Here is a 17,488-nt window from a genome sequence, read left to right on the forward strand (position 1 = left end):
AGCAAGTCACAGAATTTCACATACAATTCTTGTTTATTTCACAAATAAAAAACCAGGGCGAACAGCTTCAAAACTGTACTTCAAAGCAGTTTCAACAAAAAAAAAATCCTCCACAATACTGGGCAGGAACTACGGGACAGCACCCAAACCATGTGAACTTCACTGGCTCTTCCCAGCATTAGTGAGGGCGTGGGGGAGCAAGGAATTGCAGAATAGCAAGGGCTCTAGAAAACAGCACCTCTCGAGGAAAAAAAAAAAATCATTTTAACCAGAAAATAAGTAAGAACAAGAACAACCAAAAACTTTAGGTACGTAGATGGCTGTTGAACAGAAAGAAAATAATGCTCTGTGGGCTGAAGAGCACAATGGCAGCAGGACACACACGTGGCAGGACATTTGGTGACAGCAAGGACAAGGACACACTAAAACACAGACTGCAATCTTCTGCCCTACAGCCCCTTTTGGCAATCAGGGGCAGAGCTGGGGCAGGGGAACAGACCCGAGCATGTCCTTCATCCCTGCCAGCCTTAGAACTCTAAAAAAAGTAAACTTGAGCTGCCAAGGCTTTTGGGGGTTTACCTCTGAAAGGTGTCCAGCAAGTGCTGTGGTTTCTCTCAGGTATTTCCCTCCTTGCCCATCAGGTTACTTAAGCCCAGCTTTCAGAAACATCGAACTTCCACGGCAACACCTCCCTGCATTGTCTCGTTCCTAATGTGCAGAAAACCACTCTGCCATAGGGCAGTGTCCACAGACGAGACAGGGAATCCCTGCAGAAATCAATTCTACCTGAATACACACAAAGCTGCCCATCGCGACTGTCTGTGAGGTTTCTGGAAGGTTCAGGAGTGGCAGCCCCTTTTCTCCCACACTGCCAGCCCAGTGCCCTCCTCCTGCCCGCATTGGCCGCGCTGCAGGGCGGGCACAGCCTTCCCGAGCCGCCCGACATTCCCCATTCCCTATTCCCCACCCCTGCCCTGTCCTGGCGCTGGGGGTGTTCTTGGAGCCTGCAACCCCAAACCCTGCCTGGTTCCTCCGGGGTATCCGGGCCTCTGGAAGTCAGGCTTGATGCAGCTCAGATGATGCTGAGCTCTTTATAAAAACACAAAGAGTTAGGCTCAATTTGCTGATATGTTTGTGTCTCCTACTAGCCCAATTCTGCCAGCAAACAGTGCCCTGCACCTGCTGCCAAAGATGAGTTCATAAAGCACCAAAAGGTTGTGCCTTGGGTGCTAAATTGCAAAATACATTTCAGTCATGACTGCTGAATGAACCCACAGTTGTACTGTTCCCAGTTTCTTAAGTCCAGAGGCAGTTATTATCTAGGAGCTATTGAAACCCCTTTATTTCTAGTCGAAGTTATGATGTTTTGTGAAAAGCCTAAAATTTTAAGGCTGAGAATGAGCAATTATCTCTCTGCTTTGAGTATTACACATCATCCCAGTTCATTCTGCCCCTCTACTGCACTCTGGTGAGATCCCAGCTGGAGTTCTGCATCCAGCCTTGGGGTCCCCTGGAGGGGAAGGACAAGAACCTGCTGGAACAAGTTCAGAGGAGGCCACCAAGTTGATCAGATCATTTCTGCTATCCTAAGGATAATAATCCCACTGCCACATTGCAACAAGGGGGGGTTTTCCATTCATTTTCCAAATGGAACTCAGTCTTACCTCACCCACAGCTGACACATTTTTCTGTCTCACCCAACACAAGGAAGGGAAAATGTTCTGTCACCCCAACCACAACTCTGGGTCACTGCCATGAACTTAGGTGCCTTCCAAATCCCAAAGGATTATTTACCACTTCACAGTATGAGCATGTGACTGTATTTAACCCCTATGGTCTGCAAAGGGAACATTTTGCACTGCATGATTAATCAGGGTTTAGTTCAGCTAAAACCAGATAAAAAATTAAAAACTTCAAGTTTCTCTGAGGCTTGCTCTTTTTGAAGACTCGTATTTTCATTGCACATCAACGTATTTTTTTTAATGCAAAACATGTTTTAATATAAACATTCAGATGATTGAAAGTTTTGTAACAGTAAAAACAGATCTAAATGCTCAGATCTATTTTACAAGATTGCAAAGCCAAACACTGAGACCAGGCTTGAAAACAGCATCTCTTGTCATACAATCAAAATATTGTACACACAGAACACAGCTCGATGCTTCTCGAGTTCACCAGCATAACACCCAGTTTGTCAAACTTTCAGCATTAGAATTTTTTTTCAAGCTGCACATGAAAAATACAAATTCACCCACAATGATAAGTGCTTCCATCCTACAGACATCTTGCTGATAGGCAAAAATTGCCAAATGCCATGTTTTGGAGAGTGATATGAGAGTGCAAAGCAACCTAAAATATATATATATAAATCACACTTTAAACTTTGGCCAAGTCTTATAACAATTAAGCAGATTTCTATAGGTATCTCCCCTCAAATATTCCAACTTAGCTGTTCAGTACATACAGAACTTTATTTCCAAGTATTCCAAGACTGGAAAGTCTTCAGAATCATTCTGTATTTTCTACAGAGCCATTATAGTGTAAAGAGACAGCTATGTTTATATAGTCAAGTCCTCTTAGATAAAAGGAATGAGAGATGCTTGCTTCAAGAGCAGAGCTTCATCACACAGATGCCAACACACCCCTTGGCCCAGTCAGCGGGCAGACTGTGAGAGCCGTGTTTTCAGAAGGACAGGATGGTCTTGTGAATGATTTCGATGGACTCCCTGATTTCATCCTCCTTGATGACGAGGGGCGGGGCCAGCCGGATGATGTCGCCGTGCGTGGGCTTGGCCAGGAGCCCGTTGTCGCGGAGCCGCAGACACACCTTCCAGGCGTCGTAATCTGCAAAGGGAGGGAGGGAGGGAGAACATCAGCACGACACGGAGGGCTCCTGTTCCCAGCATTGTTCCCAGCACAGCAGAAGAGCTGCGGTGATGTCTGCCCGCTGGCAGGGGGGTGATGCAGGGTGCTCGCAAAGGGAGACCGGGGTCACTCGGAGCAGCTCTCCGGAATGCACGCAGTGACACTGCTGCAGAGCTGCCCTTTGCCTCAGCACACAGACTGCTGCTCCTTCACAGCTCAGTGCTTCTCTGGCACTCAGATTTAAATTCATTTTAAAAGGGGAACCATGCGAGGAGGAGGCAAGGGAACATGTGGACAGCACTTGAGATAAGTCTGTTTTTATGTAACCTGGATTTCAGCACATCATCGTGGAAAATGACACCACCTTTCTACAGCACTTTATCCCTTGTTATTCAGATTTCTGATATAATTCAAGGTGTTACTCTCTAGAAACTTGTTCTCCATCATTAAGTTTTTTCTTCTTTGTATCCTCCTGTATTCATTGTACTCCTCTAACTCTTTTCTAATCCCAGCCAATGCTCCCGTAATTTGGCAGGAACTGATGTTCCAGATGTGGACCGTTTTTTCCAAAGAATAGAGATAAATATATTTGCTGGGAACCAGATTCACCATCAGGTTTAAATATTATCAAATCACAAAAGAGTTCAAATAATTTAACAAAAATTGTTCGGCCTTTCTTAGTTAAAAAACCCTATTTTCAATGGCACACGGAAAGTTAAATCAATTTTCAGTGGGTACTACAGTGCTATAGCCATGTTCTGAACACAAGCATCACGTCTACATGCATCCCCTACCTAAAATTCAAGTTGAAAAATACTTCTCCTTGCTGTGTTTGTGCAGTTGATTTTATTTCCTCACCTTTGGTTTCCCGAATTACGATGGCATTTAAGAGCCCTTTTCCTCTTACAGCAGTTACAATATTAGATGGAGTCTTCATGAGCTCACTTCTTAGCAGATTACCCATGATTTCTGCATTTTTTGCCAGATTTTCCTCTTCAATTACCTAAAGAGAAGGCAGATCTACAATCAGTTGAAGCATGTGTTTTATGCACCATGGGGAAGGGTGGATAATGACACTGAACCTGCTGAGACACAAAAGCTGTTGCAGCCACAGTGTCCCTGCACAGTCCGAGTCCCAGCAGGTTGGTATTGAGCCTTTACTCATCCATGTCTACAACAAACAATAACGTCTTTGATATTTTATTCTAAATTAACTGCTCTTTGTTTGCTGTTATTTGCAAGTAAACAATAAACCTCTGAACACTGTTAATCTGTCCACATCTGAGTACTGGGTACTGATGAGGTTTTCTGTGTGACCTGCATCAGTGTAGTTAATTAAGTCAATTAAGAAATCACAAAAAAATTGAAATGCACCTTCTGGACAGGACATAGCAGTTTCTGTTTGAGATCTATACTTGTTCTCAAGCTCACACACAAAGCAGCAGCTTCTGCTGATATAGTAAAAATCATAAATAAACCAATTTCAAAATGTCTTCGTGAAATTAACGAAGGTATTTGACCAAATTTATGTAATTGCCTTGAAACTTCCCCTAGATGAATCTTATTTTGGCATTCAAGACATTAAGATCATAAAAACCACACAAATTAGGACACATTTCCAATAAAAATTTAAAATTTGTTTTATGATCTGTAGATAACCACTACCAATTTTCCATTCTTATTTAAAGCTAGATTTCTACTTGTAGCATAAAAAAATAATACCATTTATTTAATCAAAGATCATGAGACCCTTTTGAATTTGGATTGCAGATCTCTGTCCCCACACACAAACCTCCAGTGCTGCTATTGCCACACGGCAAGCTAATGGATTTCCTCCATATGTGGATCCATGTTCACCAGGTTTAATGGTCAGCATAATTTCATCATCACACAGCACTGCTGACACCTAAAACGGTAAGATCAGCAGATTCACATATTTAGAACAGGAAATTTTAATATCTCTGAAGCAAACTTTCCCTCAGAGCTCAGGAAACTTTCAGCCTATGGTGATAAATTACATTTACATTCCCAGCTCTGTGTACAGAATAGCAGATCTGACAATCCCATAATTAATCCCTTAAATACACTTAGCTATAGTGGTAACACAACTTTCAATTACAGCTGAGGGGAATTTCTCCAAACTGAATATTATTTCAGGAGTTAAAGCTTCAATACTTGGTATAACAGCTCAGAAATCCTGTCAGTTGGCCAAAATAGTTCAAAGCATTGTAATTTCCAGCCTAATCAGCAGGAATTTAAGTCACTCCAAGAGGATAAAATCAGCCATGCAGGCATGCCAGATAAATTAAATAATGCCAGTTGTTCAGCTATAAAGGTAGTATTAGGTATTCCATTATTTTATTATGTCTCTCTCAAGTTGGACTCTCTGGTCATAAATCATAGTTAGTCTTGCAAACAACAATTTCCAAGTACAACAAACATCAGATTTATTGTTCTTCCAACTGGCAGATTTTCAGTACTGATGACTAAGAAAAAAAAAAGAGAGATTATTCAACAAATGTTTGAGTAATTTGATATTACTTTAAATTATTGCTATTTCTTTGGTACTCACAGGGTATAAGCCACCAGAAAGGGCCTTTCCAAGAAGAATTATATCAGGTCTCACATTTTCATGGTCAACAGCCAGCATTTTTCCTGTTCTGGCTAAACCAGTCTGTATTTCATCAGCAATAAACAGAACCTTTAAAGAGAAGAAAAATCCAAAACAGAACAGGGAATTACTTTCACTCTCATTCCTAACTTAATTCCAACAATACATTTTTTTTTTTGAGGTAGCACAGCAACAATGAAGACAACTTTATTAATAATATGTCAATGTCTTGCTTTGAAGATATGAAAAGAATTATGAGTTGCACTTATAAATTAGGAATCTGAATTCTATTGGAACAGACAACACTGATTTTTAAATCAGAGATCACTGATAACCATTATCCTCAGTGTTTCATTCTGTGACCCATTATTGTTACTGATTCTTGGTAGCAGTTAGGCACATCAACAAAGGTCCTGGATAGCAATGGTAATTGGAAACTTATGTGGAAAAGAAATTAGAAGTTAAATTAATCTAAAATAAATCCAGTTGAAGAATATTAATTAGAAACTTAATTCAGTGACAACAGTAAGAAACAGTGAAAAATTTGCACTGCTAAGAAGTACTTTTTAGTGAGATATTACCAGGAAACACAAGAAGTAACTCTGCATTATTCCACTGAAAGAAAAGTGAATTATTAAATAGCATATAGGGTTCTACACTTTGCATAGATGGGTGACCTTACAAGTTACAGCAGTAGGCACAGTGTGCAGTGTTAAGTGTTAAATGTTTCATGTTCCAGTGAATTCTCACATTGTGTTTTGTGCAGAGGTCCCTCACTCCTGTGAGGTAGCCTTTGTCAGGAACAATCACACCTGCTTCCCCTTGAATTGGTTCCACCATGAAAGCTGCCACGTTGGGGTCTTGAAGGGCCCGCTGCAACATTGGGCATAGGGAGAGACAAAAAGAAAAAGCTTTTAGTCAGGTCAAAGGCAGGAAATACACATAACAGAACCTGATTCTAGCCCTGGTGTTCTTCCTCAAAGGATGAGAGCAGCATTGCTGTCAGGCAGCTCTCTCTGAGTGCCACTTCAGTTCCAACACTATGTCACTGTTGGCAGTGTAAAATCAGCTGCTGTGCTTGTTGGGAAACTACAAACCTTGCAAACTGCAAACCCAGACAAGCAGTTTATCAGATCAGTTCATAAATCACCTCAGAAATACCCTCAGTTTCATATTGCCCCATACAATACAAACAATTGCTCAACTCTTCCTTTAAACAAAAAAAAGAATGGAGCCCCTCCAGAACAATTTTACCTTAAATCAAAGTCCACAGGTACATTCCTGCACTATCAAGTTCAAAAAGGTTTAGAAGTCCACAAGGCACAAGAGGTCTAATGATTCCCAGCATGAATTTGCTGCAGCTTTACTCAACATTGCCCCATGGGCAGAATGAATTCAGCATTAAATATTTGCAGGCCTTTCAGCATGGGCAGCCTGATGTAGATTCAAACCTGAACAAGCTTTTCCACACTGCAGCTATAACTGACAGACTTTTGTGTCCCCTAACCCAACTCCAAGGAGAAAAGCAGCTCTGTCCTATAATCCCTCAATCTCCAAAGCCCACTCACTTGTATGAAGCAGAACCAACAGGTACAGAAGTTTTTACCCACAGAAATAATAATTAATCAAGGTCTCCTCCTCAACAGCTTGACAGGATAAATCTCAGAAAACCCAAGGAAATACTGGGAATCACTGGCAGTTCAGGAGCTTGTGAAAGTGAAACAGCAGCCTGGCATGGTTTTAAGGATGCTGTGAAACTGGAAATAAATATTTGCAACTGCAGTGAATTCTAGTCATAGCATCACAGAGTGGTTTGGGAGGGAAGGGACCTTAAAGCTCATCCCATCCCACTTTTTGCCATGGGCAGGGACATTTCCACTAGACCAGGTGGCTGGGAAATGAAACAGATCATGTGATTTTCCTCTCATATGCTAAAGCAAAACTAAAAACCAAAACCAAAGCAGAATTTACCCACATTTCCTATACATAATTATAACAAACACATTCCTTACATACATCTACTTACAGGTATTTTAATGTCAAAGCACATGTTTCAAAGCATGAACTTCTGATTTTCCTTGCCATTTCCCAAAGTGACATTGTAAAATGATTTCGTGCAAGAGAACAAAAAATTGTCAAATACCTCAAGAGCTGGTAGATCATTGTATGGGATCAGTTCAAATCCTGGCATGAAGGGTCCAAAGCCATCATAGCTGGATGGGTCAGTAGAACTGGAGATGGCTGACATTGTCCTGCCCCAGAAGTTGCCAGCTGGGGAAAAACAAAAAAAAAAGGAGAAATTGTTACAAAACTGACCAAGATCCAGAACACTTTAAAGGACATCACATTTTCCACTTGGTGATGCATTTTAAGGGTTATCTAACAAGATATTAACATCCTCCTCCTAATTGTTAGCATTTTGTATTAATGCCATAAATAGACTCTGTTGCTATATCAAAAGCACATGTCAAAAAACAAAAGAAATTTGTACTCTAAGACCTGACAACTATACAAAATAATTTCCTTAAGTTTTGTTAGTAGTCTGGAAAATTGAAAGTAACTCTGATAACATCTTTTTACTGATAATGTTCAGCTTTAATGCAATTATTACTTATAAAATGTAGGGGGGGAAATAAACACCATTAATTATTTAAGTCCTAAAAATAAAGTTGTTGGTAAGCCCAAATCAGAAAGTAAAATTCTGTGCATTTCAAAGTTCCAGAAGAAACTATTTAGATATCTAAAAATATAGTGATTTGCACTATTTTATTTAGTAACATCAGTTAAAATGTCCAAGAGCTGACACGTCCATTACCAAGACAATCATATCCTCATTTTAATATTGAATTAAAACAAGAGACTCTCACTAATCAATAGTAAGATGCTAATAAGACTAAGGAAGATTAAGGGGTCAGTACCTTCACAGCTCACTGTCCAGCACAGTCTGTGTCAAGTTCTTTAAACTGATGTTCAAAGTCATTTCTTAGCTATCCAAAAGAGCTTTTTTTTCTGCTAAAATGGGGAGCACATCCATTTTATCAAAATGAGGAAACACTTACTAAAACTGTCTGAAGAGCAAAATTAAATATACAGAGAAGAAAATAAAGGAAAAATATTTGTTCAAAAATTCCCAGAAAAAATGAAGAAAAAAAGATTCTATTCATTTCCAGAAACCATAAAGCAAAATTCATGTATGCACTGCAATTCATAAATGCTTCCTTATGATATTTATGATATTATGATATTTATGGCTACTATATGTTCCAAAAGTTAAAAATAGTAATTGCAGCTACAAAAAAAAAGGTCAGTATTTAAACAGTAAACTTTATTCTGGGAGGTTTTCTAAAATACAGAACCATTAAACAAAATTAGTATTGACAAAATTGCTTTATCTGTAACCAAAGAATACTGAATATAACATTTTTCAAATTTTTAAAATATTTTTTTGTTTCAAAATATCAGAAGTCTTTTCAGGGCCTGGTAACTTCTCCCTGTTACAAGGCCAAGCAGGGCAGGCAGGTAAAAGGAGGAAATATCCCAACAGAGAGTCAGGGTTCATTATTTACTTTAGCAATCTTGCTTTTACTTTCATTTTATGATCGAGGCTCCAGGATGGCTTTACTGGGTTAATGCCAATTTCTGAAAGACCTGGAGAATGCAGGACAAAAGCCCTGGCAGGTGAAGCCAAGAGGGCAGCTTAACCCTATTGAGCAATCCATGAGAGGTGTGGCACCAGTTGGAGGAGTTAATCCACAAAAAAATGATGTAAGGAACAACTCAGAATAAAAAGTACTGCACTTCAAGTGATTAAAAGAGCATGGAGGAGTGGGTGTGCTTCCCCTGTGACTTCAGGCTGCCTCCAGTAACCCAGTGTCCAGATCCTCAAGTCCTCAACTCACAACACACACTTTACATACCTGCAAAAATGATTTTAGCTTTGTATTTTGGAATTCCTTTCACAGTGTAGGCCCATTTCCGTGCCAGTTTACAGGCAGTTTCTCCAGCTTCCACTCCTAAAACATAAAGCAGCACTTTTATCAGTCTGGCACATGAAACAGGCCAACAGTGCAGCAGAAAAGGTTACACAGCCCTCGAATCTCAGAGACAAGAATTAAAATGGAAACAAAATAATTCTTTACCTGTGTTCATTGGAAGAACTTTGTTATAATTGAACATTTTGGTGACAAGCTCCTCATATTCCCCAAGGACATCGTTGTAGAATGCCCTGGATGTCAGGGTCAGTTTTTCAGACTGGGCTTTCAGAGCATCCACGATCTTTGGGTGACAGTGGCCTTGGTTGACTGCACTGTAAGCACTCAGAAAGTCAAAATACTTTCTACCTTCAACATCCCACACGTAAACACCTGGGAAAACAAACCTGTGCTCAGTACACAAAATAAAAGAAGACACAAGACAAAAAAAAGGCTCCCCAAACATCATTAAAGACCAGAGCAAATGTCAATTAAGTGAAAATATATGAACAGCCCACAAGGACTTCGATAGGGTTTCAACACACCTTTTCATGCTCACATTAATGTTAAACCTCTCCACACAAGGTAACAGAAGAAATTAGGCTGTTTGAAAATTTTCTTGCTGAATTATTTTGGAAATTATCAACACTTTAAATCATTTTAGAGACACCACAGTTTTTTCAGGTGCCCTTATGCATAATGATCCAGCTCTCTAATCAACAATTAGCTATCTTTATTTCATCAATGATCTCAATCCCACCCAAAAAAAACCCACCAAAAAAAACAAAGATTCAGAAATTTATCAGGTCAAAATCATTCTGCCATGATCTCATTCACCTACACAGACATACCCCATCTACAACCTCCAGAAAAAACCTAAATAAAATACCTTTTCCTCTTTCCAGAGCAACAGGCAGTGGGTGATAGTTGTGGGCACCGTATTTTGCCTCACGTTCAAAGATTAAATCAGAGGAGAGAGGCCCCTGGATGGTTTTTTTAGGAGCAATGGAGGTAGCAGAGCTCAGTGAGGAATGAACACCTCGGCAGAGAACAGCAAGGCTCTGGGAGCGGGTTAGCTTGGAAAGCATGATGGACTTCAGGAATTCTGATACAGATCTGGAGGAGAAAAAAAGAAAGAAAGTTAATAATTAGCACTAAGAACACTTCAGAAGAAACATCTGACACAATTGAAGTGGTTTTACTGCCAGGATTACAGGTTCTTCAACTGTTTTGTAATTCAGCCAAGAAAGCTTATATGAAGTATAAATTAACATGGGATTAATATCAAAGAAGTAATTCTTTCTGTTCTCTACACTTACAGAAAGAAAATGAAACTGTGTGACTCAGCAAGTCTATGTACTAGTTACATCATTTTTCCTGTAAGTGTTCCTTTTTCACGGTGCCTTAAATGCTGATTTACTAATATAAATTACAGTAAGAAAGTTGGGCTCATCAAATTTCTTGTTCTATTGAAACACCCATTTTCTACCAGCCTGTCATCAGAAAAATCATGTCACAAACTTCCATGGTATTGCTATCCCTACAAGTGTCCAAGGCCAGGTTGGATGGGGCTTGGGAGCAACCTGGGATAGTGGAAGGTGTCCCTGTCCATGGCACAGAGTGGCACTGGGTGAGCTTTAAGGTCCCCTCCAACCCAAACCATTCTGGGATTCTATGATGAAAAAATAGACAGAAAGTAAGAATATTTCAGATATTAATGATCATTAGAGCACTCTCTATTTTCCCAGCAATTTCCCCTGAATACATAACCTGTATTGACACCACCTAGGGATAACCTGAGGGTAGGATTTCATGAGGTAAATCCACTTGGATTTCTTTTCTGCGCCTGCACCCAGTCAATATAAAGGCACTTCTCAGAGAAGAGGAAGTGAGTTGGCACTTGAAGAGCTGCTTGAGAAAGCTCTTCCCACAGCAGGGAACAGCAGAGAGCCAAGAGTTCCCAGAGCTCAGGTTTCTGGTCTCACAGAACATCACACTTACGAACTGGCAAAAGGTTTAATCCCCCGAGGAGGATCACAGATGACAACATGTGCTCTGCTTATCAAATGCAGCCTCCCTGTAGCACACTGTGCAGCACAGTGAGGAGCTGAGCAGCCTGGACACTGCTGCACCACCTAACAGAAGCACACTGCAAAACCTACCCAAAATACAGGTATTCAATACCCACAGGAGGATGCAAGGATGGCTTACACAAGGGTGCTGCTATTTCAGGCTGCTTGCAGAAGACAGAAGTATTAAGTCATGGATTTATCCCCAATTTATTTTGGAAAAAATCCACACCCTGAATGTGTTGCCTTGAACAGAGAGGTATTTCTTTCAGCAGACTCCTCAGGTATTACTTTGCTGTTCCTCACTTCTAAGCAAAGCCAAAAGACTTTTCTCCATCTACTAAAATCCAAGTGTTTAGGAAGAGTCTGTATTCTCCATTCCAGCACAACTCTGGGCATGTTTCCAGCTGTTAAAGATTAGCCCTTTGTGTTAATACTTTTCAAAATTGTTATTCAAGGATTTCGCAAACAAAAAAGACAAATACTTCTCTGTGCAAGAAAAAAATTTTGATGACTCAAAATTTCAATCTGCTCAACCCCTAAAATGTAATTGGTCTGTGACATCCTAGCCCCTGGCACACCTCCATGGCACAGCAGCTAATCCTATCACAAGCTTCTGTATTTTGGAGATTTTCCAGACATTCCTGAAATGAAAAGTACAAAGAAGTTAAACTCTTATCTGCCCTGTATCAGAGGTACCTCTCTGCATGAAGGATCACAGATCCCCAGTTTGAGGTTCTTATTTTACTTCTTGCATATTGGAAAATATTCATCTTTTTTTTTTTAAAAGGGCTTTTTCTTCCATGAAGGGAATTGCCCTGAAAACTGTGAGAGTGAGGCCACATCATTTTAGGCAAGGTGTGGAAGATTACGTGGAGAAGAGCTGAGGGAAGCTGAGAATTACAGATGAATCTGGAGTTACAAGGAGGAAGAAAATTTGGGGTTGATGATCAGCAAGACACGGTGAACAGAAATTTCAGGAAAGAGGAGGGGCATAATAAGGAAAAAAACCCAAGAAAACAACATGAAATAAAATCAAACTCATTACCAACTGTGAAAAATATGATCATGCACTGCAGCAGGAAGTACAGGAATCAGAAGCCAGGGAATTACAGCAACTAGAAGAGGTCTTGCATCACAATAGAAAAACCACTCAAAACACGGCTGTAAAATACTTGAACAGCTTTGCCCAGCTGTTGAGCAAGATTATCCAGACAAGAACCTGACACTGAAAAACACCCTGAGGTAAATGGGGGATAGTGTCAAACACATGAAACCACTCAGGTTCATGCTGATAGAGCAGAGGGATCGGTGCCACACTGCGGCCTCTACCAGCTGAATCAAAGGGGTTCAAGGGGACAAGCAGGGGGACATCAGCTACCAAGCTACCTCTGCAGACCAGCACCACAGCAGGAAGAGCTCAGGACCTAGGCTGGCAGATAGGAATTGCAGAATCACAGAATCACCGGGGCTGGAAAAGACCTCTGAGATCACCGAGTCCAAGCTGTGCCCGATCCCCACCTTGTCCCCAGCCCAGAGCACTGAGTGCCACATCCAGTCCTTCCTGGGACACCTCCAGGGGTGGGGACTCCACCACCTCCCTTGGCAGCCCCTCCAATGTCAAATAACTTTTTCAGAGAAGAATTTCCTCTCGATGTCCAACCTGAACCTCCTCTGGAACAGCTTGAGCCTGTTTCCTCCCATCCTGTCACTTGTAACTTGGGAAAAGAGCCCGATTCCTGCCTGGCTACAGTCCCCCTTCAGGGAGTTGTAGAAAGGGATAAGGTTCCTTTTGAGCCTTCTTTTCTCCAGCAAAACCAAACAAAAATAAATACGGAACAGCAATAAACCCAGCGGTGAAATACCAAATGTCGCTCACTATCTCCCCCCAAGGCCACGGTCAAAGACACTGCAGAGGCAAGGATGTGGCATCGCCGAGCGGGGCTGACACAGGCACTGAGGAGGGGACGGGCTGTCACCTCCCCCGCTCCGCGACAGCGCTCCCGGGGCCTTGCCGACGGGGCCGGCTACGGCGGGGCAGAAACGCGGTACGGCGGCTCGGAGAGAGGCAGGAATGGCCGCCGAGAGCCGGACGGGCCGTACCTGGTGCTGCTGGAGGTGTCGGAGCGCCCGCAGGTGCCGGAGGTGCTGCCGGTGCCGGAGGTGCTGCCGGTGCCGGGGCCCGCGGATTAAGAGGCGGATGCGGCCGCGGGCCGCTGTCACCGCTCCTCGCCCCGCCCCATTCTGGATGACGTCACCGAAATAGCTCCCATCTATTGGCTGTCGGGGCTGATTGGCAGCCACCGCCTCCGCGTTGCGGCACCTCCCCTTGGTGCGGAGGCTCCCCATTGGCGGGCGCCCGCGAGCCGGGGCCCCGCCCACCGCGTCCCTCAGGGGCGGTGCCTGCGGGCCCAGCCCGCCGCTTCCCCCCGGCTCTCACACCGGCACCCCGGGCCTCAGAGCCACGGTTCTGTTCCTCTTTCCTTCATCCCTCACACCGGCACCCCGGGCCTCAGAGCCACGGTTCCGTTCCTCTTTCCTTCATCCCTCACACCGGCACCCCGGGCCTCAGAGCCAGGGTTCTGTTCCTCTTTCCTTCATCCCTCGCACCGGCACCCCGGGCCGCAGACTAGGGGCTCGGCTCCCCTCTGCCGAATTAGCCTTGGGAGCGATCTTTGTAGGCACAGAACCACACACACACACCCTGCGGGAGGGACCCCTCCGCCCCTGCGCCCTCCCGCCGCTGTCACCGCTCAGCCGCGCTTGAGCCTTCGTGGAAGTCACTGTAGAAAAGGGCGAGCACTGATTAAAAGAAATTGAGAGGGACTGGGGAAACATTCCTGGAAATGGGAAGTGTGTGGGATGGTGGTGGTAACTGCGCTGGTGGCTGCAGGTTCCCCAGGGATGTGATGACAAGTAGGTGACCTTTCTCTTCCCAAAAGATGTGCATGAGTTTTTTCCCCATCTTTTAATATATGGCTAACAGAAAATAATTCGAAATATCAGCCAAGGATTCACTATTTTTGCTAAGGAATTCCCCATGGAGCTCCTGTGCCAGGTGTTTTTGCCTACACACACCAATCTCCTCCCCAGTCCGTCACGGTCCATTCAGTACCCGTGCCCTGTCCTTTTCCACATGGAAGGGCATTGTTTGAACCCTGAACTTCAGGCTCTGCTGCCTTGGGAGGGGGAGGGAAGGTGTGGGGAGTGAGGTCCAGGAGGGCTCGGTGTGCTCTGGGCAGGAGTTTTGAGCTGGGACCAGCAGGTGAGCAGGGACAGGCTGGAACGAGCCAGCACAACCCTGACCTTTCTGCGGGCTAAATTACGCCTGGAGAGCATTTTGTAACCAGAAGATCTGGACGTTGATGGGGAACTGTGAGGTGTGTTTCATAAATGCATTCTGGTTTTATCAAAAATTTTATAGACTGGTTTGTGTTGGAAAAGACCTTAAAACTCATCCAGTTCCATCTGCTACCATGGCCAGGGACACTTTCCACTATCCCAGGCTTCTCCAAGCCCCATCCAGCCTGGCTTTGGCCAATTCCAGGGATCCAGGGGCAGCCACAGCTTCTCTGGGCACCCTGTGCCACAGCCTCGCCACCCTCACAGAGAAGAATTTCTTCCTATTCTATCCCTCAGTGTGAAGCCATTCCTCCTTGCTCTGTCACTCCAGGCCCTTGTCCAAGTCTCTCTCCAGCTCTCTTGGAGCTCCTTTGGGCACTGGAAGTGGCTCCGAGGTCTCCCTGGATCCTTCTGTTCTCCAGGCTGAACAACCTCAATTCTCTCACCTTTACTCATAGGATTCCATCCTTGTAATCATTGCTGTCCCCTCCTCTGGGCTTGCTCCAGCACACCGGGTAGGATCTCACAAGAGCAGAGTACAGAAGAAAACAAACAATATTTCACTTTTTATCGTATCCACCTTACTAGGAAGAGCAACAAAAAAAAAAAAAAAAAAAAAAAAAAAAAAAAAAAAAAAAAAAGCTGACCAAAAAACCCATCAGTCTTAGCAGTGGTAACTTCTGGATGCCTCTTGCTCTTTATCCATAAATCACCCTGACAAATTTATCAATGCTGGAGAAGAATTTATTTATTCCACAAAGAAAACGTGATATCCTAGTTGAGACACAGATAATTTGCATAGCTTCCCCTCACTAAAGCAAGCCACTTGAAAATATTCCTGAACCTTGTCATATCTTCTAACCAAATTGGACTCAAACCTTGGATGTCAGGGAGCAACCCCACTTATGCCTTTGGAGAACAACACCCTAGGAGAAAATTTTCCCAATGTGCAGTCAGCTTGATGCAGCAAGGGCTGGGAGGAGAACAGATGATGCTGAGCTCTTTATAAAAACACAAAGAGTTAGGCTCAATTTGCTGATATGTTTGTGTCTCCTACTAGCCCAATTCTGCCAGCAAACAGTGCCCTGCATCTGCTGCCAAAGATGAGTTCATAAAGCACCAAAAGGTTGTGCCTTGGGTGCTAAATTGCAAAATACATTTCAGAGTCATGACTGATGAATGAATACACAGTTGTACTGTTCCCAGTTTCTTAAGTCCAGAGGCAGTTATTATCTAGGAGCTATTGAAACCCCTTTATTTCTAGTCGAAGTTATGATGTTTTGTGAAATGCCTAAAATTTTAGGGCTGAGAATAAGCAATGACCTCTCTGCTTTGAGTATTACACATCATCCCAGTTCATTCTGCCCCTCTTGGGTTCAGCTCTGCCTCATGGAGCTGGAGGCAAAGTGCCCCAAGAGGTGATTTCAGAAGCCAGACATGCAGGAAAACAGCAGATTCCTATCTGAAAGGCAGAGATTCAAAAACAAACAAATATACAAACAAGCAACCCTCAAGCAAGAAAAGACTTGCTTGCTTTTGGATTCTGTAAAGTCTGAAAGAAGAAGAAATACAAACATAACGTGGAATGCACAGATACTATATGTAAATGTATTTTTTAAAGCTGATATGAACTGTTTCTGAGATTAAACATTACAGATATTAAATAACTCCCAAACTGGAATCTGGTTAATCAAGACCTGAAAGTGCCTTCAAAGCTCTGTTTAATTTAAACCTGATCAGTTTTGTGTAGGATCAGTGTCATGGCTCGCTTTCTTCCTTCCTTTGTTTTTGGTATTTATTATCAAGACACAGAAAATATCCATTTTTCTTCTCTAAACACTATCAGGTTGGAATTTTAAACCATTCGCATTGTGCACAGTAGCAGCTATTACTGTAGATCTTGGAGGAATTGCTCTCAGCTAGATAAAGTATTTTATGTGAATAAAAAAGGGAAAGCAGAAGCTTGATGTGTACTATTTAGTTACCTGTAGATACCTAAAAGACTCCACATGACAGTAACCAAAATATGGAGAAGGGAATCCATGAAATGTTCACATTTTACAGTAATTTGCCCTGCAGAAAAGAGGAAAACTCTGACCTACTTGAAGAAAGAGGGTTATTATATTCATTCTGCTAATCCAGAAAATACAATTTGACATGTAAGTAAACCATAAAGTTATAAGAAGGAACAAGTTAAGTCATGCCAGTTGTTAGGAGTAATTCCACAGCTCTGTCTCTGGCAGAAATGCTCATTGAAGTCGTTGGGAATTAGGCATGTGAAGACACTGAGGAATTGCATCCCACTTATTGTGGTTATTTAGAGGTAGAGTAAATAACAGGGAATTGTGTGTCAGTTTGGCTGCTCAATCGCAGCGTGTGCCAGGGATTCACATGCTGCTCGTGGGAGCAGCTCGAGCACTGGTGCCAAGGCAGGATTGCAGCCCCTCAGTCGAGGTTAGGAATGCTGCAGGATACATCCAGCATTCCTCAGGAGCTGCTGTTTTACCCCATGGCACCAGTGTTCAATTCTTCAATGGCAAGGGACAGTCCCTCACATCAGAGCACAGGCTGGGTATGGAGTTCACCCAACCCAGAGGCTCAAGGTGCAAGTTCATCATTACCTAAAACCA

At 42.8% G+C, this 17,488-nt stretch overlaps 1 protein-coding gene across 1 annotated transcript; it reads right to left on the reverse strand.

Moving 5' to 3' along the window:
- Window positions 1–1,952: 1,952 nt before the first annotated feature.
- Window positions 1,953–13,782, reverse strand: OAT (ornithine aminotransferase). Its single transcript, XM_014879614.2, has 10 exons — window positions 13,620–13,782; window positions 10,337–10,563; window positions 9,616–9,840; window positions 9,394–9,489; window positions 7,620–7,747; window positions 6,227–6,349; window positions 5,438–5,566; window positions 4,658–4,771; window positions 3,724–3,868; window positions 1,953–2,844 (listed from the first exon to the last, which is right to left on the reverse strand). The coding sequence occupies exons 2-10, from the start codon at window positions 10,533–10,535 to the stop codon at window positions 2,684–2,686; spliced, it is 1,320 nt and encodes a 439-aa protein (XP_014735100.1). The 5' UTR covers window positions 10,536–10,563; window positions 13,620–13,782; the 3' UTR covers window positions 1,953–2,683.
- Window positions 13,783–17,488: the final 3,706 nt, after the last annotated feature.

The sequence above is a fragment of the Sturnus vulgaris genome, chromosome 8, assembly GCF_052056855.1.
Source record: "Sturnus vulgaris isolate bStuVul1 chromosome 8, bStuVul1.hap1, whole genome shotgun sequence".
In the NCBI taxonomy this organism is placed as follows: domain Eukaryota; kingdom Metazoa; phylum Chordata; class Aves; order Passeriformes; family Sturnidae; genus Sturnus; species Sturnus vulgaris.

Excerpts from the sequence above, each read along its gene's own strand:
- OAT (XM_014879614.2), bottom strand. The coding sequence starts at position 10,535 with ATGCTTTCCAAGCTAACCCGCTCCCAGAGCCTTGCTGTTCTCTGCCGA. Across the intron at positions 6,350-7,619 it reads ATGATCTACCAGCTCTTGAG|CGGGCCCTTCAAGACCCCAA; the intron begins GTATTTGACAAT and ends CCAATGTTGCAG. Across the intron at positions 2,845-3,723 it reads CGTAATTCGGGAAACCAAAG|ATTACGACGCCTGGAAGGTG; the intron begins GTGAGGAAATAA and ends CTCCCTTTGCAG.